Source organism: Paralichthys olivaceus, chromosome 2 (genome assembly GCF_024713975.1).
Source record: "Paralichthys olivaceus isolate ysfri-2021 chromosome 2, ASM2471397v2, whole genome shotgun sequence".
In the NCBI taxonomy this organism is placed as follows: domain Eukaryota; kingdom Metazoa; phylum Chordata; class Actinopteri; order Pleuronectiformes; family Paralichthyidae; genus Paralichthys; species Paralichthys olivaceus.
In genome coordinates, this window is record NC_091094.1 from 2047071 (window position 1) to 2072417 (window position 25347).

At 42.1% G+C, this 25347-nt stretch overlaps 4 protein-coding genes across 5 annotated transcripts; 1 reads left to right on the forward strand and 3 right to left on the reverse strand.

The window, feature by feature from the left end:
- Positions 1 to 674: 674 nt before the first annotated feature.
- Positions 675 to 15293, reverse strand: ergic3 (ERGIC and golgi 3). Of its 2 annotated transcripts, XM_069516010.1 has the most exons (14): positions 15086 to 15292; positions 13370 to 13440; positions 12567 to 12654; positions 12334 to 12453; positions 12147 to 12243; positions 11877 to 12042; positions 11701 to 11758; positions 10093 to 10107; positions 8776 to 8807; positions 8359 to 8455; positions 5043 to 5107; positions 4750 to 4886; positions 4491 to 4546; positions 675 to 4373 (listed from the first exon to the last, which is right to left on the reverse strand). In XM_069516010.1, exons 1-14 carry the CDS (start codon positions 15171 to 15173, stop codon positions 4294 to 4296), a joined length of 1170 nt encoding a protein of 389 aa, XP_069372111.1. In that variant the 5' UTR covers positions 15174 to 15292; the 3' UTR covers positions 675 to 4293. The 2 variants fall into 2 exon arrangements, with proteins under 2 accessions (XP_069372111.1, XP_069372112.1); XM_069516011.1 differs by lacking the exon at positions 10093 to 10107 and having other exon boundaries at positions 15086 to 15293.
- On the forward strand, positions 5472 to 7857 carry romo1 (reactive oxygen species modulator 1). Its single transcript, XM_020105796.2, has 3 exons — positions 5472 to 5700; positions 6978 to 7108; positions 7603 to 7857. The coding sequence occupies exons 2-3, from the start codon at positions 6978 to 6980 to the stop codon at positions 7709 to 7711; spliced, it is 240 nt and encodes a 79-aa protein (XP_019961355.1). The 5' UTR covers positions 5472 to 5700; the 3' UTR covers positions 7712 to 7857.
- A 492-nt stretch (positions 15294 to 15785) lies between the features above and the next one.
- LOC109641352 (homeobox expressed in ES cells 1-like) lies at positions 15786 to 17726 on the reverse strand. Its single transcript, XM_020105794.2, has 4 exons — positions 17621 to 17726; positions 16648 to 16802; positions 16439 to 16540; positions 15786 to 16091 (listed from the first exon to the last, which is right to left on the reverse strand). Exons 1-4 carry the CDS (start codon positions 17724 to 17726, stop codon positions 15891 to 15893), a joined length of 564 nt encoding a protein of 187 aa, XP_019961353.1. The 3' UTR covers positions 15786 to 15890.
- A 1940-nt stretch (positions 17727 to 19666) lies between these two features.
- Positions 19667 to 24141, reverse strand: cyc1 (cytochrome c-1). Its single transcript, XM_020110528.2, has 7 exons — positions 23979 to 24141; positions 21705 to 21895; positions 21467 to 21593; positions 21094 to 21251; positions 20760 to 20920; positions 20497 to 20597; positions 19667 to 20358 (listed from the first exon to the last, which is right to left on the reverse strand). Exons 1-7 carry the CDS (start codon positions 24057 to 24059, stop codon positions 20254 to 20256), a joined length of 924 nt encoding a protein of 307 aa, XP_019966087.1. The 5' UTR covers positions 24060 to 24141; the 3' UTR covers positions 19667 to 20253.
- Positions 24142 to 25347: the final 1206 nt, after the last annotated feature.

A 25347-nucleotide genomic window follows, 5' to 3' on the forward strand; every position in this document is an offset into this window, starting at 1 on the left:
GGACTTGACAGTCTGAGGTACATGGTCGCCACCCAGAGGCTGACAGGTGTAACTGCTCCTTATAGAGGAAGAAACAGGAGGCTCGGGTGATCGAAGGAGAGAACATCAGGGTCTATTTCAGAATGAGTTCAGATCTGAGAATAAACAAAGATCAGGTTAATGTTCTGACGACTTCACGTCAGTGGATGATGAGGAATGATCTGAACCATCAATCCCTTCGTCCACTGGAGTCGGGAGTCACGCCTGATCTGTTGTTTAGCTCCAGAGGATGAATAGAGACTCTAACACGTCTCCCTGAAACTTGACTTCAGGTTACACCGGTGAGTATAGGTCATACACCCGACCTGCTCCATGTTATCAGATGGGACACGGACCAAACTAGAACGTTAAGTATGTTGATGAAATTAAAGATGGTTTCTGTTATCTGACGTTGTTTTCATCACACTGATGTTTCTGATAAGTTTGGTTTTAATGAGTTATTTGATGATATGAACACGTATCCGGGACAACGTGAGGAAAAGGAGACGCCTCATCCATTAGTCATCGTCATCATCATCATCTTCATCGTAATCATCGTCATCATCATCCGATCTAAAAGTAGTTTGAGCTGCTCGTCTGTAAATGTTATACGACAAAAGAAAATAATGTAATTAAAAAGGGCGTGCACGTATGAAGCTGGTGAATTTAACATTTATTTTCATTTGTCATTTTAAAAACAGTTTGAGGACAATCAAAATATAAATACATATCTCTCACTCTCACACACACACACACACACACACACACACACAACCCCTGCCCCTGATTTCGATGTTCAAAGGTGCAACAACCAACTTAATTGAATCTTCAGGTATTTTCATGATCAAACTTCTTATTTAACACACAACAGATTTTTCTATCATCATCAAAGTTTCTCTTTACACTCGAAACAAGTCGAGTAACGTTCGTTAACATTCACACGACCTTCAGACTCCGTCACACATTCACAGTGAACCACACCTGCCGCTCTACGCCGCGTCAACGGGATCTAAGAGTCGCAGCACAAGGTACGAATCATTGGAACCAAAAGAAAAAAGATCGCTCCAGTCTCGTAAAGTCTGAACGTTCTTCACGTTCTTTCAGATTTTTACACAATAAGAAATAAGCTGTGACATTTTGAATTAATATACATGATTACTGGGACAGAATCAAATCGAATCACGTTAGTGTGAACGAGGACGATGATAGTGAACCTGGCGTGTTTTCATCCGGCCGTGGATTTTTTATCTAATTTCTTTACGTCTCTTTAGCAACGCCAGCTAGCACGGCACGTTAGCACGAAAACCGACTATGTTGTTTGGTCCCGAGCGGGAAACTGAGATTGTTGTCGTAATGATGATCACACCGGCACCTAGCGTCGGGTACGCACACTGCTAACGGTTCAACGCAGCGTCACGTGTGAGTCTAGCGTGATGACGAACTCACTTACAAGTTATTAAAAGTTTATCTCTAACATTTAGCAGCTCTTCTTGTTCGGGAAGCAGGGGATCATGGGTAACATCCAGCGTTCCAGCTTTTACTTTGTTTTTTCGTACGTATCAGAATTAACCGCCACATGTGCCTGCAGAGGGCGCTGTTGCTTTAATGAGCCGGAACACGTGAAAGAAATGAAACCGCCTTAGCGTCCCCGTGCTGTCGGTCCAACGCTCGTCTAAAATCAACACGAGGTGAAGATCAGACTGGCAGAAGCATCTGGACCTCACATGTTTAAGTGGGAATCGAGCCGACGCGTTCCTCCTGTGGTCTGAAGCTTCCTGCTGCTTCCCTGTCATTTACTGAAGACGTGGATCAGACGCAACACTTTTTAAAAGACCATCAAACTGTTTGTGTCACGACTTTCAGACATTCCCCGACACAACAGGTCAAATAAAAAGAAGGACTGAGCAGAACAGACGTCCTCTCCCCCGAAAATAAAAACCTCATGTGCACGATCTGAGTTTTAACACTGACAGTGAACCTGGAGGGATTCTCGTGTTGTTTCCACACCGACAGAAAAAACTGGTGGAATCGTACGAAGAGTTGGTGTCGGACGATGTTTGGGAGAAGTCGGGGGGACGGATCCTGTCGTGAGGTCACTTCCTCGACCACAGAACGTGAAAGTTTCCAGTGAGCGTCAGAGAGAAGAGTCACAGGAAGCGATTTTTCATCTTCACATTTATAAGTGATAACGTTTGTGAACAAAAGAGACTGAAGAACATTTTGAAGATATCATCTGCAGCTGGTTTTGATTCCACAGGGAACCAAAGTGATGGAGGAGTTTTAAATGTTCAGTAAACTGCCTCTGGTGTATTTATTTTATTTATTGAGCTTCTTTTAAAGCCACTATGTAGGATTTTAAAAATTCTGGTGACACCTGGACGAAATTAAAAAATTTAAATTCAACAATTCTGCTGTTGTGTCGCTGCAGGTGGGAACAGAAACATAATTTCTCTGGATATAACAACTGTAAAACACGAAAGCTGCAAAACTTAACTAATCTTCATGACCCAGGATGAAGTCAGTGGAACATCGGAGAAGATAAACTGGAAATAATTCAGATTTTAATATAAACTAACTCCACCCAGATCTGCCCAGAGACGAAAACAACACAACCTCCACTCGGATCGATGGATACACATAAATATATATTTTTTACAAATGTCATCAGATTATTTAATTACATAAAACTCCTGCACGTAGTGGCTTTAAATCGAAACTCTGCCTTGTACAGATTATTGAGCCCAAATTGTACTTTTCTCAACTTGAGGCCTCGAGCACATGATTGTTATTTTCTAAAACGTTCACGAGGAACTGAACGGATTCAGCTTAACGACTGATTCACGATCTGCTTGTTTGTTGAACTCATTAACTCTTCACATCGTCCTCAGTCTCTTTATGACGGACTGGAATGTTATCACCTGGTAACAGAGTTTAAACATTTACTCAAACAAGAGACTCGACTAACGAACCAGACATCAAGAGCAGGGGGGGGAGGGGGGGGGTGTAAAAACTTATGTGACTCTGGCTTTTATATTTTTATTATTGTCAACAAATCCACTGAAAAGACCAAAACCAAAGATGAATTTCACCGACTCTCAACTCTCAGTGATTTCCTAAAGCTAAAGATTATGTGTGTATGTGTGTGTGTGTGTGTGTGTGTGTGTGTGAGTTCATGATGATAAAGGAACACGTCACTCGTTATAACACTGCGGCTCCTTGATATGTTTTTAACAACACTGGAGCTCTATGGCACCGACGAGGACACGTCACACGTGTCGATTCCGCTCAGACCTGGTTTTATCACCCGTCCTCCGAAGATCAGGTCTGAACCGTCCTGAGATCTGATCCGTCTACATGTTGATGTGCTCACGTGACTCGTCTACACCGATCAACACAGAGTCACTCTTAAAAAACCTTATTTCATTCACTCTGTTTTGCTCGTGCTGACACGCTAACATCGTCACGGGACACGTCTGTAAACTCACACGGGGTCAAAACATCTTTGATCGGAGCAGATATGAGCAACATGGTTATTTGCACGTGGGGGGGGGGGGGGTGATCAGATCTCAGGACAGATTCCGATCTGAACCGGGTCACTGCTGGTTTCAGTCTGTTGGTAGAGTTTGTTGACAATAAGAAAAATATATAATATTCATTTATTACAACCAAATTTATGACAAAAAAAAAAATAATTTCGTGATCAGAGAATCTGTCCAACAGAGCAGCTGGTGTGAAAACTAAAGGGTTTGGGTGACGCTCTCCTTTAAAAGTTCTCCTCTCGGTGGAGGACTCACAGACCTGCTCTCAAACATTCAGTGTATTGATCTGAGAGTTTACCGGAAACGAAACAGGACGTAGACACGATGGAGGGATGGACCCTTCCCCTTTCTTTCCCCACAAGGAAGCTTCTGGAGACGGGGTCTGAAGTCACGTGGTGTCCTCGTCTCTGCTCGGTCACAAAGTCTCTTGTCCACGTCTGATTCTCGCTCTGTCCTGTTGGCGTCCACTTAAATGGTGGAGAGGAAAATTCTCAGAGGCCTTAAAACCCTCCCCAGTGGTTTTTCCAGAGAGAAAAGAGACGGAGGAATTCAAAACTTGGCCGACCTCACTGTCTCTCTGTGAGAAGAGGGAGATGGAGGGAAAACAAACCATTCGCTCCTGTTTCCAAACTTCTCCCTCTTCACCTCTTCTGCTCTTCTTCTCTTCTTCTTCTTTCTGTCTCTGTATCCGTGTCTTGGTCTGTGTTGCACCGTGGAGGCCAGCGGGGGGGCAGTGTTAGGACGCTTTGCCCAGCTCTATTTTCTTCTGGATGACACGAGCCGAGTGGTAGATGAGCGAGTCGATCAGGCCGGCCACTGCAGGACAGGAGGCGGGACACGCTGTCAGACTTCACACACTTCATTTTGGATTTTAAACCATTAAATGTTAAATGAAATACACAGAGAGAGAGAGAGAGAGAGAGAGCGACTGACCTGTGAACACACCTCCGATGATGGCACAAACTCCTGTTAGGAAGTGAGTGAATGATCTGAGAGAGAGAGGAGAAGTATTTAGTTCTTCTTTCTTCTTTCACTGTGGGAACTAAAAATGTATATTAAATAAGCATCATAGTATTTATAATCTGCATGTTCCACAACCACACACACATAAAATGATATTAATCAAAGTGATAACGATGCCCCATCACTGACGTCCCCCTGGTGTCTGTCCCCCCCTGGTGTCTGTCCCCACCTGTGTTTCTCTGTGAATTTAACCATCATGGGCGACAGCTCGTACAAAACAAAGACGCCCGGCAGCCCCTGGTCTCCTATCAACCCGTTGGCCACTTTTTCGTGTCTGGTGACGGAGAACTGGTTTGTTTTTACCACCTGGAAAAAAAACAAAGAAAAATCCAGAAACACTGATTTTGGGAACAGCTACACACACGTGTGGGAACATGAAGTGTCTTCTCTTTGTCTTAACAACATAAACATGTTAAAGTAGAGAGATTAATAGGAGTGAAACTAAGAAAACTTCGGACTCACCTCTCCGTCTGTTTTCACGTAGATCGTGGGAACGATTTTCACAAAATACTGGTACATCATCGACGCTGCGGGACGAAAAAGATTAGACTAAGAGAAGAAAGTACAGTTTGTGTTTGTCTGTGATGAGATATTAAACTGAGCCGCTTAAGAAAAAGATTTTAACATTCATAGAGCGAGACAGAAGTCGCGGTGTATGAACGATAATGAATAAACAAGTATGACTTATTTTTGAGAGGTAGTATTTGATATTTTAACGCAAATAAGACTTTTTAAGGCCTAAAATTCCGAAATTAAAACACAGGAAGCGGAACTGGAAATAACAGAGTAAATAGTAAAATAAAGTAAATAGAGCGGGGGACTCTGACAGGAGGAGTCTGAATAAATCTGTTTTTAATGTCGGAATAAAACCTCAGTTAATTAAATCGGCTCTTTAATTAACTGAAGTATTTAATGATCCGCCAGGGCGGCGCTGTTGACTTTCTCCCCCAGCTCATTGCGCCCCTCTTTATCCGCCTCGTCGGTCCGTGTCCCTCTTCCTGTATCCGGTGATGGAGGTCTGCGGCCGGAAGGTCTAAACACGCAGCTGCGCTCAGAGACAGGACGACGCGTCCAGCGAGGAACCAGGAGACCGGGCTCCGCTTGAACACGACACGTGAAGGTGAGACCGGATTCTGGAGAACGATCCGGACTGAACGTCGAGAGAAAGAAACGGACCGAGTGAAAACGCGTCGCGTTGACGTGTCAAGGCCACAGACGACGTTAGCCCGGAGTTAGCATGCTAAGCTAACACAACAAAACGACCCTGTTGGGTTTTTTTAGTTTTTTTTTTTTAAAGTGACTCACTTGTTAAATATGATTAAAGTTTCGATGTTTTTGAATTTCAGCAGAAACTCAAACACTCGTTGTTTGAGTTTTAAGTAAACCCGACTGGACACTGAAGGTTAGCGCCAGTGTGCTAGCTAACGTTAGCCTAGCTTGTGTAGTCATAGTTATAACTCGTCTCACGCAAACAGAGATGAACCAGCAGCTTCAACACCACGTGTCTTCAGCGAAGACAAACACAAACAGACGAGTCATCATTAGTGAAGAGCTCTGATTTAAAATAATCTGATTCATGTACAATCTGTAAATGAAATTGATAAATAACACCAAGAATAATTCAGACGAATCTTTGGTTTCATTCTCTGCTGTGATTGTTTTTTTTCCGGTTCGATCGATAGTTTTGAACATGAAACTGTAAATTAACTGTGGAACATGTCCAGTGGAACTTCCTCCAAACCAAGGTGACCTCTTCAGACGATCAGCATCAATTCATTACATTCAGGACTCAATCATCGACTAATTAGAGTTTCTGAGAATGTCGACATGTTGAACTACTTCTCAAATCAACATTAGAAAATAATTCACACTATGGAAAGTGACTGAATCAAAAAAAAAAGTCAGTACAGATACTTGAGTACGAAGTTTATGTAACAGTTCCACAATCCTCCCACAATGCATTGCATTTGTGGAACGACTGTAGAAGCAGCCCACAGGAGAACAACAGAGTGGGTTTTACTTCATAACTGGCAGCAGCATTTTAAACATGCAGTTTTGTTCTTCCGTTAAAAGTGTTTATTTCGTCATTACGATGAGTAAATGTTACTACATTATTTACTGTGGTTGAAACAGTATTTGTGTTCTTCAGTCCTGAAGACAACTAACAACTAACAAAACTACATTCGTCAGTTGAAATAATATAAGTCTTGCAGCCAGATGTGACACAGAAATCTTAAGTCAGGTATTAAAACAGCAGCATCCAACTTCAGCTGTCATCACATCAGTAGTTGTGTTGTAGTAGCACGTACTCCTAAAGTTACCAACAACTGGAGGTCAGACACTCAACTCTTTTTCTAAAAGGTATTGACTAAACTTGTGTCATGTGTCACGACTCAGATGCCAGTGGCTGTCGGTCCGTACGGCCAGACCCAGCCCAGCTGTTTTGACCGGGTCAAGATGGGCTTCATGATGGGGTTCGCAGTTGGAATGGCTGCTGGCGCCATGTTCGGCACTTTCTCCTGTCTCAGGTAACTCTGAACCAAAGATATTCTGCTTTTATACAAACAACAACTTCATCTGTGGTCTCACTGAGAATGTGGACTTGTTTTTGAAGTTGTGATTAATATTCGCAGAATTTAACTTTTTCTTTTCCCACCAGCACATTGAGTCTTTATTATTTTCAGTGTTATCAACGACCTTTTGGGGTTCTGACTCTTAAGCATCACTTTTCGATATCTCTTCCACAGATCTATTCTTAGAAATCCTGTTCCAATTGTGCAAAGACACATTTTAAGTTGTAAAACCAGAAGTTAGTGTGCATTACACCCTTGGATATAAAATTTGTAATCCATCAGTGTCATTGGCTGAGGAAGTGAACCTACAGATTGTTCGGTCTTGGTTGTTAAAGTTTAAGGAATAAAACATGAACCTGTTTCTAGCTAAATGTCGTGAGGATCAATGTCACGCCTGCCTGCTCTAACATCGATTAAATAAAAGCTGAAACCGTCTCTTCTGTGTCCAGGATCGGCATGCGTGGGAGAGAGCTGATGGGAGGAGTAGGAAAGACCATGATGCAGAGCGGCGGGACGTTCGGCACCTTTATGTCCATCGGTATGGGCATCCGCTGCTGAGGAGGACGAGGAACGACCCCCTCATAACTATACAGCTATGGGACTTTTCAAAAACCTACATCCACCTCTCTCTGTCTGTCCGATGCTGTCACACTGTCCACCTGCCGTCTAGTTTTGTCAATAAACGTTCAGATTTGTCAAATGGGTTTTCTGAGTGTTTGGGTTATAATTTCCGACGCCGAGTGGATTTTATGTTGATGGAAAAACCCAGTTTATGTAACGTTGCAGTCTGTGGAATGACTCAACAATCTGTTTTACATATTAGAGGAAATTGTAATAGAGAAGAACCTTTCTCAGAGAGCGAGCCTCGGTCTTAAACCAAACACTAACTCGTAAAACTGCATTGCATTCTGGTCTGTTTGAGTGCAGATCCCATTCATTTAGGTCTGAGTTCTACATCCAACATAACAGCTGCTGTTAAACAGCAACTTATTGTGTTGAGACGAGTTTAAGTCAGCCTCAGCTGCTTTTATATCTTTCACTACAAAATTGGAAACAATGGATAAACTTGAAAAGTTCACGCATGAAAATAATGGAGGTGATTTAGTGCAAAATAAACTAACAACATTGTCCAAACACTGAATCTAAACTGTTTTGTGTTATTCCAACCAAAATCTGTAAAAGAGAAGAAAGTTTAAACTCCTGACCTTGTGGCGCTGTGACGTCTGTCTCGTCCAGAGGGTTGACGATGCCGGGGTAGTCTTTACCAAACGACAGGTGTTTTATCAGATGGGTCATGTTTATCTGCGGGACGACATCAATAAATATCTAACATTAATCCTCCATTTTAAAAAGGTCTTCCACAGTTTCCTTGTTTTTCTGAAAGATCATCAACTGACTGAAGAGGCTTAAATTATAAAATATTACAAAGAGAAAAGTAACGAGAAGTATTTATACAATATCACGGTATGTGGTTTCAACCATAACCTCACAGTCAATGCACATTTTGGGTCGTAATCTTTCCACCAGGAACATGTAGCAGAGAAAACAATCTTAAAAATAACGACATTGTTTTTAGATACCAAGAAGAGGAAAGAAAAAACATTATCACATGTATCACTTACGTTGTCTAAGCCGAAACTCTGCAGGTCGTGTACTGCAATGAAGACACAACACATCACATTTATTCAAATTGTTAATTTACTACTATACTTCAGGTGCAGACGTGTCAGGAATGTGAATCATTATTCGGGCTGTGTTTGATCACTGTCCTCGTGACATCCATTAGTTTGCAGAGGAAGTGAATAAAGCTGAAGGCAACAGTCACACGCAGGAATCACAGTTAGTAACTACTCTAAGAGAAAACTTGTTCTACTGTGTTGAATTTTAAAAATCTGATGATTCTTGTTGCTCAGTGTAGAAGCTACAGGTGACACTCTCAATGTAAAGCAGTAGTTTTATTACAGTTTTACATGATTCACTCGAAACAGAATGACGTCAGTATGCTGGTATTTTATCTGAGTAACTAGCAGCAGCTGTGTGAACTATGTTAGAGGCTGTGATCGTTTCCAGTTTGTTCTCTAAAACCTGACTGACTGCAGATAAACACTGAGTCATAAGAGCATCAACTCAAGTCTGCTGAGGAGGTCGGAGGTTTACTAACTTAACACCTTCACCGTCTGTCCTGTTTGTTCATATGTGGGGAGAGAACTACGAGTACACGATGAGGAAGATAAAAACGAAAGTCAATTATAAAGAAGCGTTTCAACTGAGACACAAACGCAGGTTCGTGGACCCGTTCAGGCTCAATCTGATTAAATTCATCTGACATTAAAACACGTCCGGACTGTAACTGGGACAATGACCGAAACAAGAAGTTTAAAGAAGCAGAACTAACATTGGTATATTCCTGGGTAGTAAACACTGGTTATAAATAGAGTTTCTTTCCTCTGGTGTTTTTATAGGTTTTATGTGAATGAAAGTTAAAAAGCCAAAGGGAGCTCATTCCTCTGTCCACAGAAAACCATGAAGCTCCTTGTCAGTCGTCTGGCTGATAGTTCTGCATCATCATGATGTAAAAGTGAGAGCGGAGGCCGACATTTACACAACGCAAAGACTTAACCTATAACTCATCCAGGAGAAACTTACAACGATACAAATGGTTGTAAACTTAGAAGTCGTTCTACACAACATTAGTTTAAAACCATCAGTTTGCCTTCATACTAAACATTTTTAAAAATCCAGTCCTTCAGCATAAATAACTTCAACGTTAAGATGTTTACATTTTATGCGTACAAAGTCAGCTGCTGCAGTAAAATCTACAGTACAGAAAGGTGTGTATTTGCAGTACTTCTCCACAGATCAACAAGCAGGTCACTACACCAGAATGAGACTTTTCAATAAAAACAAATATGAAAATCTGCAAAGAAAGATGGACTTACTTTCCACAGCGTGCACTGCAGAAAGAAGAGAGAAGAGTCACTATAATGACGCAGGTAGACAACAAACCACATGATGTTCATGTGTGTGAAGGGCTGCACTACTCTGACTACACGTTTTCTATGTTACGCATGCTCAATACTAAAACTATGAAGACATGAAGAGTGATGCAGGACGACACTACACTTGTAAAACTTACCTCAGAGGTAATAATAACTTTCTCAGTGGTTTCACAGTGTTGGAAGCTTGAATCAGGACGGTTTGATTTATACGCCCGTGATTTAACTTTAATCACACGAGAAAATCTCATCGAGCGGGATTATGTTTTCACTCTATTTTGTCAGAGTAATCATGCAGCCCTGAACACAGAGGGTTGGGGGGTTTAACACTTGATATCCAGTCCAGGCTAAACAGGGTTTAGGACCAAATCCTCAGCCAGGGTGATTCTTGTCTCTTGTTTCTGAGTTTGCTGAGTTTTCAAACATCACATCAATCAAAATAAATTCAGATTTACTGATCCCTCACAGAAATCACAGGATGATGTTGTGTTCACGGAACTTGAAAATTGCTTTTTAGCATCACACTTTTAAATCGTGGCACTTTTTAAATTGAAGCAGTCGTGAGTTCAGATTTATTTCCTCCACCAAGCAGGTCGTGTTTTCATCCCTGTCCGTTTGTTTGTCATCAGGATTCCGCAAATCTACCGAACTTAACAAGAGAATAATAAAAGTATCTTGATGTAAAGATATCAGGTGGCTTGATTGAATTTAACAGGACTGGTGGGTCTTGGTGGAGTTATGCGTTCTGCTGAGTGCTGCTCTAGTTTGTCTGTTCATTTCCTGTCCTCTACTTTATTTAGCGAACAGGAGAGCGGGACATTAAGCAGACACACAAACAGAACAGTCGAGACTAAATCACACAATGATGACAGAGTAAGAATCAACAACAGCAGTGAGAGGAAGAAACTAAAGGGATGGAATACAAATTAAAAAACGCAGAGAAAAGGTAAATTGAGGGTTTCTGAGCGAGCAACACAAACCATCATGTACTTCGCTGGAGGTGGAGAGGAACAGGGGAAATACGACCAGAGCAGCTCATCACGGCACAAACCAAGACAAATGTGTTTGTTTCTTTTTTTGAAGATTGTCGTTCAACATGTTTTTAACCAGAAGCATTAATTCTACGCAGGGACGATGCACAGAGTGCGTTTGTTTACCCTCTATAGTAAAGTAGGGGTTAGTGAATGAGTGGGTGAATTCAGACACAGCCTTTCATTACTGTTGGTAACAGACTTCCTGGTTGGTTAACGATAAGATGGCTGACACGTCGACGTCGAGGGTGCGAATCAGAAAATATGAGACAAGGTTTCACACTTCAGATGGATTTGTATTTGTGTGTTCAGGAGTAACAGCATCACTGCGGAACCTATGATCTGATCCTAAAGGTCACTACAAGTCGGGGCTACAGGAAACACCGAATAGAGAGAGCTGTGGTTGATCAGCTGCAGATCTCTGACGCCATGCTGCAGAAAGCGGAGGGTGTTCAGAAATCTTTGATTGGTTAGTTCGTGTGTGTGTGTATGAAGAGAGGGAACGGGCTGCAGGTCTTACCGTGGACGTGCGACTGCTGGAAACTTTTTCCTGGAGCAAAGTGGAAATTTCCTGCCACCTAGAGGAGAGAGAGTAAAAACAAATGATGTAAGGAAAAGAACATCTTAAAATCTCTTTCGCTTGTTTTCTACTCACAACGTTTTTCTGAACTAATAATAAAAAATAAGGAATCGCACCTTGTTGACCTCCAGGAAGCCATAAACCTGGCAGCCTTCATTCTTCTGCTCCTGCATCTTCTGAGTGAAGCCCTCCCTCTTACACTGCTCGATGGTGTCAGCGTTTTTAAATGCCCAGCCTCGCCGCCTGTAGGCCTCCCGCACGTCATCACAGGTGTTACAGCATCTGCGCACACACACACACACACACAGGGCAGAAACAAAGGCAGGTAAAAACAGGGTTACAGAGAAAACACAAAGACAGAGCGTGTCTGTGCGTCGGCGTCTTACTTGAGGTCTTCGGTCTCGGCTCCGTAACAGCTCTCACACCTGTTGGGGTCCAGTGTGCTCGGGTCAAACACTTCGCCATCGTCAGCCTTACCCAGTTCTACACAGAAACACAAAATCCCCATCATCAGTGTGATTATTGCGATTATCAACCCATATTTAACTTGAGCAGTGTGAAGTCAAACGTCACCGTGTTTATCCGCCTCTGTGGTGACAGGTTTGAGATCGATATCCAGCCGCTGTTTGAACAGATTGTGTTCGACGTCCAACTGCTGCTCACCAGCCACGTCCATCGCATCTATACTGAGATCTGAGGGAGCGAGACCAAAACGAATGAAGGAGGACGGAGGGTCGTTTATTTTTTTTTCAACAATGTGATGTCATCAACGTGACAGATCCACCAGCTACAGCAGCGGTACTCACAGGCGCAGGGCATGTGGGGGAAAATGACGTCAATGTTGATTTGGAGTTTGTCTCCTCGTGACGTGTCGACGTAAAGCTCGGGGTGAACCTGCAGAAAAACAAGAGCTGACACTGACGCACGGAGCATTTCACAGAGGAGATTTACTGTGAGTGCACGATAAATCTTTCCTTGAGTGATAGAAAATATACTTGCACTACATCCCATCGGTCAACATCAGCTTTGTAAATTGCCGCACTTGGTTTTTATTATCTGAGTTTACAAAATGTTTTGATTTCTGGGAAACAGGAACATTCGCAATGAATATATTACAATTCAATGCAAATGAATCTTTCGGACTTATCGTCAGGATTAATAACAGCGTCTGCTCCTGACTTCACGGTCACATGTCTCGACTGTGAAACTTCTGTGAGCAAAGGATGATTTTCACTGCGACTCATCAGACCGGTCCGACGGGAAACGTCTCTGGGCTGAAAGATGGTTAATGTTACCTGAAGTCAGCCCCTCCACTAAGAAGCTTATTTTTCCACACCCGCCTGTTTGCTTGTTGTTCAGGAGGATTTCACAAAAACTACTAAACGGATAAACTTCGAAGAGATCCAGAAATTGTTCTATGTTTCTTTATCATGAGGGTTCGATAACGACATCTTTGGAATAATTGCCAAAATGCTTTCAGCCGATACTGGATTTTAATATCAGCAATGGTCCAAAACATTTCATATCAGTCAGGCTCTAGTTTCAGTTTTGAAGCCACATGGAGAATCTCCTTCACCTGTAGCTTTGCAGATAATGAGGGTGAACGTACCTCTTTAGTGAGGTAGTACTGCAGCTCGGAGACGAACAGGATCAACATGATGATGCCGCTGATGATGGTCACTGCAGAGACACAGAGACGGTGTTCGTAAATCCCAGCTCCAACTCAGAGATTAAAGCAAACGCACTTCAGATAATCTCATTTCTGTTTATTTATTTTATGTAGAAGGTGTTTCTATCACTACAACGGAATAAATATCCAGTGTCCGACAGGAGCAGTTCCTCAACTGCCAGTGTTCTCATCTAGAAATGATAATTACATAATTACATGAACACATTTCACACGATTTTCACTTGTATGTGTATCTAAACATGGAGAAGAAGAGTTCTGTGTCAATTCTCCACATACTGCACGTGAAACGAGCTCCGAGAGAACTGTCCATCTACTGCGACCCTCGGGTCTTTTAAACCAATTACCTCTTTGCCACGACCTTTAGTTTAATCAAATAATGACTCATTTCTAACACTGCAACTCTTTTTGAGTATTTTTATTTTTAATTATACATTTATTTTACAAATTTTATTTATAAAGCATCTTGTTGAATTCTCTCAAGTAGATTTCAAGTAGATCTCAGCCGTGATACCCTGACAATCTTACGCACCGCCCTTTAAATCGCTGTTGAATTAACTTCCCTTGAATATTAATAAACGAGCTTCCTCCTCAGACGTCTTGGACCTGCACCAGTTTTAGTACATTCTCATTAACAATGAATCACAATGAATGTAAGAAATAATGAATCACAGTGAATTATAATTCCTATTTATCATTTTATCTAAGAACTGACCGTGATAATTACAAATTGCTGGTTATAATTTCCCACATTTACCAGTTTGTCTGCTGAAGAATTATTCAGTTCAGAATTCAGAATGAAATTCATATAATGTAAATAAACTAATCACTTACTTCAATAGTCACTGCAATTGTATTTTTTTTATTATCAATTGTTTAAATAAACCAATGTATTGTACACAGCTTATCTTTTATTATAGTTTCTTTAAATGTGTATCATCATTTATCAGTTTTACATTATTTCTAATCAACATAGTGTTTTACCTCATGTCGTGCTGCTCCCACATGATTTATCTACATGAGTCTTTTCACTCGCTGAGCTTTGTCTCTAAGTTGTGTTGTTACTCATTCTACATGTCTGATTAGTATTTGGTACACACTGCTTGTGTGTGTGTGTGTGTGTGTGTGTGTGTTGACTTTAACAAGTCAAGTTATTTGAATTGCAGGTTGACATTTAAAGAAAAAGAAATATAAAACCTGGCCAAGGACAACAGATGGAAATGAGCCTGTCGAGCTGCCTCTGGCTCATTTCCAGTCATGTTGCTGTTGATTCGCGAGCAGTGTCAAATAAACCAATAAATCCAATTCAAGCCAAATTAAAATGTTTTTTAAAAAAACCCTGCAGTCGTGACGTTGTGTTCAGAACAAACAGAAAAGTGAACCTGGACATTCTCTCTGATTTGAATGATCCTGACGTCACGCACGCGCTGCAGCGGAGGTGTGAATGTTTCCTGCGTGTGTCCGGATGGATCCGCGGACACAAAGGTTCCAAACATCCGGTGACTGAGCGTATGTGAACTGTTTAATGACCAGTCACGACCAAAACATTACAATCAGTCAGTTAGCCTTGTTGTTAGCCTCTGGAGCTAACACCCCCCCCCCGTGTGTGTGTGTGTGTGTGTGTGTGGAGCCTCTCACCGGTCGCCCCTCCCCACGTCTTCACCCGGAAATCCTCCAGGGTTTTGGGGTAAGCGTCAAACTGCTTGAGTTTGTTCAGCGCGTCCATTTCGAGGAGCAGAGAATCGCCGCAGGACGAGAGCTACCGACAGAGTTACCGACAGAGTCCCCGCGCCGCTCCGGACACCGTCGGCTGCTTCCACTTCCGGGACACACGCGCACACGTGGGCGCGGCTCCGCCAATCGCAGGCCGCCGCGTCACCTCACCTCTTATCTCAAGTCAAGGTTTTTTTTTTATTTTTTATTTTTTATTTTTATCAAAGTTGAATTAATGTCAGAGATGAAATGAATAAAACTTAACGAACAGAAGGATCTGACTCAAGTTTACATACTTTTAATAGTTTAATTAGACTTTGTACAGTTTAGAAAACAGAAAACTATTCACATAATAAGACAAACATATATATATATATATATATATATATATATATATATATATAATATCACAGAGAGAGATTCAGAGCAGAGCTCATTACGACAAAGCTTAATGTCCCAAAAAGATCAAGTTTTCATGGCAACGGATTTAAATAATTCCTCTGAGTTAGTGACAATCAGAGAGAAGCTGTTCAGGCAACACCAAACCCTGAAATAAAAATAAGACAAGACAGAGAAGCAGCTGGGGTGTGAAAATGTCAAAGTTATTTGAGGCTTTAAAAGCAAACAAAGAAAGAGTCCAGAGAAAGAGGAAGAATGATGATGAGTGAAGTGGACGCTCACAGTCGTGCACATGATCCGAAACAGTCCCAATGATAAAAGTTCCTCGGCATCACTCGTCCACCTGAAGCTGGAGACGAGAGGCGAGCTGCTGGGAGAGATCCAGGTCGCCCTCTCCCACGTCCCGCTTGACCTTCAGTTGACCTACGACCTGGTGTCTGACCCCGAGGTCGGCCACGGCCGTCTGGACCAGCTGCAGACGGGTTTCTCTGAGCGAACGCCTCATTTTGGCTCGTCGGTTCTGAAACCAGATCTGAGAGGAAGACAGAGGACAAACTATACGTCAGAAAAAAGCAACTAGTCATAAAGTAGATAAATGATTTCATGTAATTATTCAGTTAATTTTGTGGATAAACAGATTATAAACAGACGACTTTGTGAGGTGTAGTTTGAAGCAGCAAAGTTAGTAGACAGTGTTTTTTTAAATTTCAAAATGAAATAGTGTGTTTTTTTTCCTCATCGAGTGTCAAGAAGAGAAGATAACGCTCTTTGTACAGATCGTTCAGCCTGTGAGGAAAATTGTGATGTGTGAAAATGGGCAATATAAATCAAAATGTACTCATTGATTGATTGATTGATTGATTGGTTGATTGATTGAACCTGTATTCGGTCCTCGTCCAGGTTGAGTCTCCCTGCCAGCTGCTCCCTCAGCTGGATGCCTGGGTAACAGTTCACCTGAAACACTGTCTCCAGGACATTCACCTGCAGGACACACACACACACACACACACACACACACACAGATTTATCAGAGTGAATGATTGAATTATCAGCTGATCGATTGATTGATCAGATGATCAGGTGATTACCTGGCTGTTGGTGAAGGCAGTGCGTGGTCTGCGTCCCACATACCAGTTGGATGTCGACCTGTGAGAGTTCATATGTTGTTGTTCTTGTTGTGTGTAACAGTGTTGATGTTTGGAGCCGAGACTGTTTCCTCTGTTCTCCTTCTCTGCTCCGACCTCTGGGTGGATGAGAGAATATTAAATAAAAGAGCAGAATGTCAAACATTTACCACTTTTTATAATTAAAATATGAGAAATAATTAATTTACAAAACACTGACAGAACGTTTACAAGGTTTGGCTGAAAAGATTGATTTGTTTTTCGACAAAATCTAATTTAACACAAACATACATATTTTCTAGTAGGTTAAAACTACTCTGTTAAAACAACTCTGTTAAAACAACTCTGTTAAAACTACTCTTTTAAAACTACTCTGTTAAAACTATTCTGTTAAAACAACTCTGGGATTTAGTTTTTGTTTGTAGTAAAATGTATTTTACTACAGTGAGGCAATAACTTAAACATTTAATGGAGCAGCTCAAGAAACTAAATAAGCTTAAATTAGTTTTCATGGTTTTTCTGTTGCCCACAAAAATAACAAAATAAAAATATATCAGTAGAATATTATTCATATTTTGGAAAACGTAAATTACTAGACTGCAAAAACTTAAAGCAGTACTGCAGTACTATAAGAACAGAAGGCTAAATAAAAAAAACTCAACACACAGAGAATCCTGCAAACTAAGACTCTGACTGAGAGATGAGAAAAATAAAAAGTATTAAAGTGACAAACCAATGATAAAGATAGAAGTGAATAACAGGTACGTCCTAAACAAAACTACATGTGGGTGTTAACAAGCCAAAATAGAAAATTTGGAAATAAACTGTCTTTTAAAAAACAGCTTTCACTGAAAAAAAGTCACAAGACTTATTTTTAAAACTTAGCTAAAGTGATGGAGTGAGAATAGGATCCAAATTCAAAACGTAAGCCCCTCACCTGCCCACGGTCTGTGGAGTTTCAGACAGTTTCCCGGTCTTTCCAGCTCCGAACCCAGAATCCAATCAATGGAAAATACTAATCCGGGAGCCAGAGCGGACGCCATGACGACTGATCAATAAACGGCAAAAAGTGTGATTCAACCAAAACAAAGTTATTCTGATTCCTGGGGAAAATAAGTTCCGTGCATTGATTTTCTTCGAAGTAAAAATCTCCCAGACTCTGTAGCTGCTTTACTTTGGGTCCGCGGGACAAACTGACCTGGGAGGTGAGCTGCTGGTTCGATGTGAGGAACAAGAGAAGCAGCAGGAAGACGAACTGCTTTAAAAAGGAGTGGAGGATTTACACTGGCCACCAATTAGAATTAAGAAGTGGTTTTCCATGTGAATAAGATTCCCTGAGGTTCCATACAGCAGCTAATCTCTGCTGAGTATGTGAGTGACTTAGAGGCAGCTTGGATTTAAATGTTTTAGTTTCACGATCGAACGCCACAAATCTGCAGAAGGGGAGAGAATTTTTAAATTTTTTACAAGAGAATTAAAAAGTTAAGTGTGCAAGTGATGCACAACGTGTGTGTCTGTGTCTGTTTCCCCTCAGGTGATTTTCTGTGTGTGAGATTAGTGGAGAGGAGTCTTTTTTTAAAAACCTGCCACCATGACACAAACACAAAAGCTGAATCTCCTCCTTTTCTTCTGAATTACCAAAGTAGAAAATCAATTTTCTGTTTTCACACTAAAAAACACGTCCATCCCTCCGTCACAGGGCCGCAGCTGAGTTTAAACTAATAATAATGATAATGGCGGCAATAATAACGATGATCCACTAACGCCATTAGCCTAATCTGTGTGTGTTGTGATGCAGATGAGGTTTGTAATAGCGTCTGAATGCAGGTTGGAGCAGCAGGGAGGAAACGCTTTTCAGAACCAGATTAGCTCCTGTAATGAAGGCCCGCAGCGGCTTCAAACCAGCAGCACACTTGTTTATTTATCCCTCAATGAAAGGTGGGACGCACGTGAAGGATGTGACGACTGCAGGCAAAGAGGAAGGCCGCCTGAACTCGGAGGGAATGAGGAGAATGGTACACTCACTCATTTTCTTCCCGGGATAAGATGAGAGGATCGTTATTAATCAAGATTCCTTTATTGTTACGTCTCATTTTTCTTGTATTGAACCGAACTTTTAAGTAGAATAAAGTAGAATTTCATTCCTCCGTCGAGGTCCAACAGTTTCCTCACAGTCAGTCAAGCTGCAGCACATTACGCACACTCACAGATATCAGTCCTCTAAATGTGTTTGATTTATTTCACCAGGAAACATGAAAACTGTGAAAATTTTGAAAACCGCACAAACCTCATCATGCGAGAGAAAGTGAAGGAGCTCATTCATTTCTGGTGCCGACCAAGAAATGTTTTTATCTTTCTAGTAGTTTTCTTTAATCTTTTCCTTGAGTTCCCAGGAAACAATTCATGGATCTTGATGAAAAAAAGGAACATTTGGAGGACTGATGTCGATGAGGTGAATTAGCTGCAGCTTTAGTTTGAGGTTTGAACGAGCTCTTCTCTGTGACATCCTGGTTTTATTCTTTCAATATAAAATTAATTTACATTGGTGGACTATGCTGAGTGTCTGAGTTTGCACCGGACATTTTGTGAGGTTCCATAAGAAATTTCCATAAGGAACTCTGGAGATATCACGTTCCCGGGAATGGGACGGACACTGTCTGCCACGGAGGCGTAAAAAGAACATTTCATCCTAATTCACATTATGGACAAATAAATATTCCTGCTGTCTGAAAGGTGTGACACCTGTCTGTTGTGTTAAGGCAGTAATACTTCTGCCACCTACTGGCCACTGTCTTGATGCTGGGGTCTGGGTGTCAAACAAATGCTCACCTCATAGCAAAGTTTGTTCAGTTCACCAATTTATTTAATATGTACACGATAAATGAGTAAATATAGATTCTACAAGTTGCCCAGAAATGATCAGAAAGACAAAAGCAGCACTGGTAACATCTCCAAAACCAAAACAAAGCATCACACAGCAAAGTTTCATTTAACATAATTTATTTTGTACAGTAAAACAGAGGTTCAGAGGTTGCGTTGAATCCACTGAGTGCCTTTGTGGAGAGGACAGAGGAGGATGGAAATACATACAACCAGAAGGTTTGAAACTTTTGAGGTCAACCATTTAACTCTGCTCTCGTGTGTTTACCGAGTATCTTACAAAGATACAAAGACAGGCAATCGTTGAAGCGTCACTTGATAGTGACAATGTGATATTGAGACGTGAACTGCTGCCAGCAATGACTCGATGCAGATCAAACAAACATAAACTGGGTGCGTTCAAGAACGCCACAACTCTCTGACACAAACGTGCAGCACAAGATAAAATAAACTCTGACAACTGGTTCTCCCATGCCAACAACTGAAAAAGGCATTTTACTGTGAGGAGACTTCTACTATATATGTATAACCTTATTTCTCTTTCCCCTCTTGAAAAGGCATGAGTGTGTGTCAGTTGTTCTGTGTCCGTAAGATCATCGTGAGGTGAATGTTGTGGGGTCTTTGAACGCAGCCTTCTCTTCTGGTAAGTTTTAGGCCCAGATCGGGGGGGGGGGGGGTGGTTGTTTCCGTTTACTTAGGAGGCCTGTAGGCGATCTTTCTGCTCTTCAGCACAGACCACCTGTGTCTCTTCATGTAGTAGAGCAGAGGGACGATGATGGCTGAGCCCAACAGCAACTGAAAGAAGCAGAAATATTCTCAGGTTGTTTTTGTTCCATTGTGTCTCAGACTAGTCTAAAAAATAAAAAATACTTCGTCAACACATAACGTTGAATAAAATGAGAAATCATTTAGATCACGTGTCTGATGCCGTACCTTCAATCCCATGCGTTTGCGTTGGTCGTGCTCCGGCTCGGCAGCCCACCTCAAGAAGGTGCATACATCCTTAGCAACCTGGCTCATGGTGGCAGGGGTTCCTATGGCAACAGACACCAGACAACCATCAACACCATCGTTTCTTCTATCACAGTATTTTTACAGACCACTATCAAATCACATCTGGACTGATTGATCACAGGGCAAACTACTTCAGATGGTCTGATGTGCTCCTACTCTATGTTTTCAATATGTCACCGTACCATCATCATATTCCAGGATCTCGTTGTAGATGGGTGGGGCCATGCCGATGGCCTGGCCGGGGAAGTAGGGGTTGTAGTAGAGTCCCTCTCTCACAGCAACTCCAGCTGGAGGCTCACAGTATCCTGTCAGCAGGCTGAACACGTAGTCCTCTCCTCCATGTCTGAGCAGAGACACAGACGATCATCAAGGATGTGACATTAAACTGTTTTGACTTAAAGCAACAATAAGTTAAATTTGACTCCAGCGTTGGATGTGAAATTTCCTGAGACTGTGTTCAAACCCTTTGAAAATGTAATTCTAAGCTAGTTGCAGATTGAGTCGGGCTTCTGTTACCTAGCATTGACAATGTAGCTGAGGTCTGGAGGCAGGGCTCCGTTGTTGGCAGCCCGAGCCGCCTCAGGGTTGGAGTAGGGCTTAGGGAAGTAGTCTGATGGCTTTCCTTGCCGAGTGAACATCTCTCCGCTCTCATCAGGGCCGTCCACTACCTCAACCTGGAAGCAACACACAGGACATTTTTAAAACCAACAACCTAGAAATGTAAGAGCAGATACAGCCAGGTGTCGCCACCTACTGCCAGAACTTTGTCTCTACATCTAATAACATTAAAATATGTCTACTATTCCATTCAAAGACTGTGTTTGATGATCCACTTGAAGCGGCTCCACCCTGAATGCTCCAATTCGTATGCTAAGGTACAAACACTCACCTCCTCAGCGATGACCTTGACCTCTGCCTCTGTGTGCGACACTCCGACCAGGTTTCTGAAGGCCAGGTACTCCATACTGTGGCAGGCCGAACACACCTGCTTATACACCTGGTAACCACGACGAATACTGTGGTCGCAGAAAGAGACAGAAAGAATACGGAGAAGCAGTTAAAATACAGTTAGTGAATTCATTTGTCTGTACCGAGAACTAAGGAGTGTGAGTGTCCATCCATCCTACCTAGCGTGGTCCAGAGAGGACAGAGGTCCAGCGTGGCTCCAGGGGTACTGAGGAGGGTGGAGCTCCAGGTCAGATGCTTTGACGGCCTGGTGCAGCATCAGAGCGAGCCCTGCCCCGCCAGCCGTGACCACACCCAGCGTTGTAAGGGCGACCTTCTTGTTCCTCGGCAGGCTGGCGAAGGACATGTTGGCCTGGATGAAATGAGAAGCGTATTAATTGTCGATTCAAGTAAAAACCTAATAACCTAAAACCTAACGTGGGATGTTTTTCACAGACTTCTTAAAGTTCAACGCCCAAACTTAAAGAACGTGGACTTTAAGAGTTCTGACAAACGACTAATAATTATTTACATCATTCATTATTTTCTGCTGATTCATCCTGCTTGTCCGACCAACAGTCTGAGACCAGAGAGATTCTGATGAATAGAACACAAGTAAAAGAAGAGCAGACAGATGCCAAACTTCAGAGGCTGAAAGTAGAAATGGTTCAATATTTTTTTGCTTTAAAATAAAATACTTGACTAAAAGAATCAGCCCATTCAGCTATTGAAGGTGTGCTGACGTCTCTTGAGTTTTCCACATGACAAACAAAGAGTTCAAATAAGGACACAGCTTTAGTGTCTGAATAACCATTAAAGGAATCTGGTAACTACAATGCCCTTGAATATAGCAAGTGCTTGTGGCGCGCAAGCTGGGCGTCCTTATGAAACTGCCTTTCACTGGTGCTTCTGTAACCAGCAGCAGAAGTAGCACGACAGCATCCCTGCACCAGTGCTCAAACACACACACACACACACATTCTTCAATCTCTAGCCTGTGATCACACTGCTACCAATCTATATATTTACATGAGTTCAGTTAGTGATTATATATATGATTAGAAGTTTAATCAACGTGTGAACATAGAACAGATAAAGGCAACAGATCAGCGACTGCACACCAACAACCATGAGCGATGTGTAACTCAAACAAGAGCTTCCATTTGCTTGCTTGCACCTGAATGTTACGTCTGAGTCTGAGAAACTGACTGTTCATACATTTATGAGAGGTCTCCCATCACCTTCTTTCCCAGGAGGTTCAGGTATTGACAGAGATTTTTGGGATGATGTCATAATAACAAAAACAGGGGTCAATCAGAACAGGAAGATTCTGATCAACCAAAACAAACCAAGAAGCTCAGACCCGGACGGGACTTTGATTTCCACGGTAAAGAAAATGCATAACGAGTAACGATGTGATATCTGGATATGAAAGGTTATTTGGATGTGAAATCACCTATTGGGACAAGACATTTTGTGCTATAAATCCAGATTTACTTGGCAGTGATTGGCTGGTGATGCATTAGATTTGATCGTTTTAAACAAAGAAAGTGATTTGTTTGCACTAGGACTTAATTATTTTTCTTCTTATGAGCATAGGATTTACAGGGAGCTCTGAGAGTCTTCTGCAAAATGATTACTTTTACTTCATGATACTTCATACACCACAGTCTCTAGAGTATATTGCTTTGGGAGAAACTTGCACTTATAGTTTTTAATTGTACCGTAGCTTCTTTTAGATCAGTGCAAGTATCAGAGAACAACATCTGGCCGCAACAAACACTCTCCAGAGCAGCGAGGACGCGTCAGATCGCTCTCAGGATGTAAACTAACTTCACGGACAAAGGAAACATCAGTGGACACGACTGAACGGGCTCCTCTTCACCGGAAGTCCTCTCAGTCCTTGAAATGCTAACACGCTTAGCAAGCGGATTAGCTCGGCTACACGTTCCTTTACTTCTACTGAGCGTTGTTTATAATAGATGGACATTTTTTATAAACACCGCGGTATATTTATAAACACACTCTCCGGTGTGAGCGCGTGTAACCGTGAATCATCGGCTGACGTAGAAGGTTCACTTCACCGGAAAAGACCATTAGCCGGCTACTTGACTCCGAGGAACGAGTTTAGCTCAGCGGCTAGCTTGTTACTCACAGCGGGTAACACCGGGTTGTAAACGACCGTGAAGGTTGTGTTGTGTGGATTCTAATCTCCGAATCCTCCTGCTCCGCATGAGAACAATGTTATGTCTCAGGAAATGTCCCCAGAACCACCACGGACATCCCGAATATCAGTGGACACACGAGTGACCTTGTCTCACCCCGCTGACAGAGACCAGGCTAACGTTAGCTCGATGCTAAGGACGCCCCCCCCCCCCCACCGCGGCTGCGTTACTCTTCTAACAAAACACAATCTGCTCTGTGCGGGACACAGAGACAGACCTCCGCCGTCTCACCTTGGACGTCTTGATGGCTCTCGGCGAACCGAGCAGGGCTCTCCCGCTCCCCGATAGCACCGCGACTCGTAGGGCCGCCATCTTGTCTGCGGATCTGAGAGGAGCCGCGAGGAGCCGACAGGAGCCGGAGACACGAGGCTTCCGGGCGCGTTCCTTCAAAATAAAAACAGCCACGTGTTAAGCGAACTAACTTTTTATTTCCACGCGACGTCCCGGCTGCCACTGACACAATAAAACACCCCCTCTCTCCTCATTGTTATTCTTATTGTTATTCTTATTCTTATTACTATCCAGTATGTCAAACTGTGAAAGCAGTGTCAGTGGTGTTATGAGGTTTAAATGTATTATTTAAGTTAAAGCAGTAATATCAAAATATGAAATATGCTGCAAGCAAATGTCCCGGATTACATTTATAAAAAAAAATCAAAATTACAGTTCAAAATGATTATTATTATTATTATTATTGAAGCGTCAAGTCTGCTCTCATTGTGAAGACAGTCTCCACCTTCCGGAACTACTTGAGCTAATTGTGTCTGTCTTGCAGTGAATCTTACACAACCTGGATTTACACAAGTGTTATTGTGTTGATTTCGTAACACGTTCCCAGATCCACTAATTAACGAGTTCATTAAGTGTGTGACGTGTCAGTGATGCGAAGGTGATGCTGTGTCAAACGTTCCAGATGAGAAGTTTCGTGAGGCTTCATGACATTTGACCCAGATTGTGAAGCTCCACAGTTTGATGATTTAAAATGCTGCCCCCGTGTGTCAGGTCTATTTGAAGCTCGTTCTTTAAACGAGAGCACGAGGACGAGTGGACTCATCATCAGACCTTGACCTGAAGAGAAACTTTATTATAACACAGAACACATGACATCACAAACAGACCCAACCCACATCTGAGGATGTTATAACACGAGTTCTACAGAAGGTGGAAGCACAGCATCAAAAAATAAAACTGAGAGGTAACACTCACAAGCAATTTATTAGGAACACCTGTATGACTGCATCAAATGTGATGTCAGTCACTCTGAGTGTTGATGTCAGCAGAAACTCCCTGTGGATGACGAAGGAGAGATTCTTATTTTCTGTTTTGGTCTTTTCTAACCTGAATTTTGTGCTTAATCTTTGTTATCCAGTGTAAAACAAAAGAAAAGGGGTAAACGCTAAACATCCTCCTGTTGTACACTGAGGTTAAATTAACCCAGATGTCGCCATTTTGAGTTTATGACTTAATTTGGAGCCAGAGTCGGTGCAGTCGTGATAGTGATCGAGGTCCTGCCGCTACAAGCTTTATAACTTTATAGTTTGGTTCCATGTCCCAGCTACAAACATGGAGGAGATGGGGTTTACGAACACGCTAACATTAT

Bases quoted from the DNA above. Each gene is read 5' to 3' on its own strand.
- romo1 (XM_020105796.2), top strand. From the start codon at position 6,978: ATGCCAGTGGCTGTCGGTCCGTACGGCCAGACCCAGCCCAGCTGTTTT. The intron at 7,109-7,602 runs GTAACTCTGAAC...TTCTGTGTCCAG, and splicing joins GGCACTTTCTCCTGTCTCAG to GATCGGCATGCGTGGGAGAG.
- ergic3 (XM_069516010.1), bottom strand. From the start codon at position 15,173: ATGGACGCGCTGAACAAACTCAAGCAGTTTGACGCTTACCCCAAAACC. The intron at 12,244-12,333 runs GTGACGTTTGAC...GTTTCTGTGTAG, and splicing joins CACAGAGGCGGATAAACACG to AACTGGGTAAGGCTGACGAT. The intron at 11,759-11,876 runs GTGCGATTCCTT...TCTCTCCTCTAG, and splicing joins GCTTCCTGGAGGTCAACAAG to GTGGCAGGAAATTTCCACTT.
- cyc1 (XM_020110528.2), bottom strand. From the start codon at position 24,059: ATGGCGGCCCTACGAGTCGCGGTGCTATCGGGGAGCGGGAGAGCCCTG. The intron at 20,921-21,093 runs GTAACAGAAGCC...GTCTCTGCTCAG, and splicing joins AGCTACATTGTCAATGCTAG to ACATGGAGGAGAGGACTACG. The intron at 20,598-20,759 runs GTACGGTGACAT...CTGTTGCCATAG, and splicing joins GATCCTGGAATATGATGATG to GAACCCCTGCCACCATGAGC.
- LOC109641352 (XM_020105794.2), bottom strand. From the start codon at position 17,726: ATGGCGTCCGCTCTGGCTCCCGGATTAGTATTTTCCATTGATTGGATT. The intron at 16,541-16,647 runs GTAATCACCTGA...TGTGTCCTGCAG, and splicing joins CTGCCTTCACCAACAGCCAG to GTGAATGTCCTGGAGACAGT. The intron at 16,092-16,438 runs GTTCAATCAATC...TCTTCCTCTCAG, and splicing joins TGGACGAGGACCGAATACAG to ATCTGGTTTCAGAACCGACG.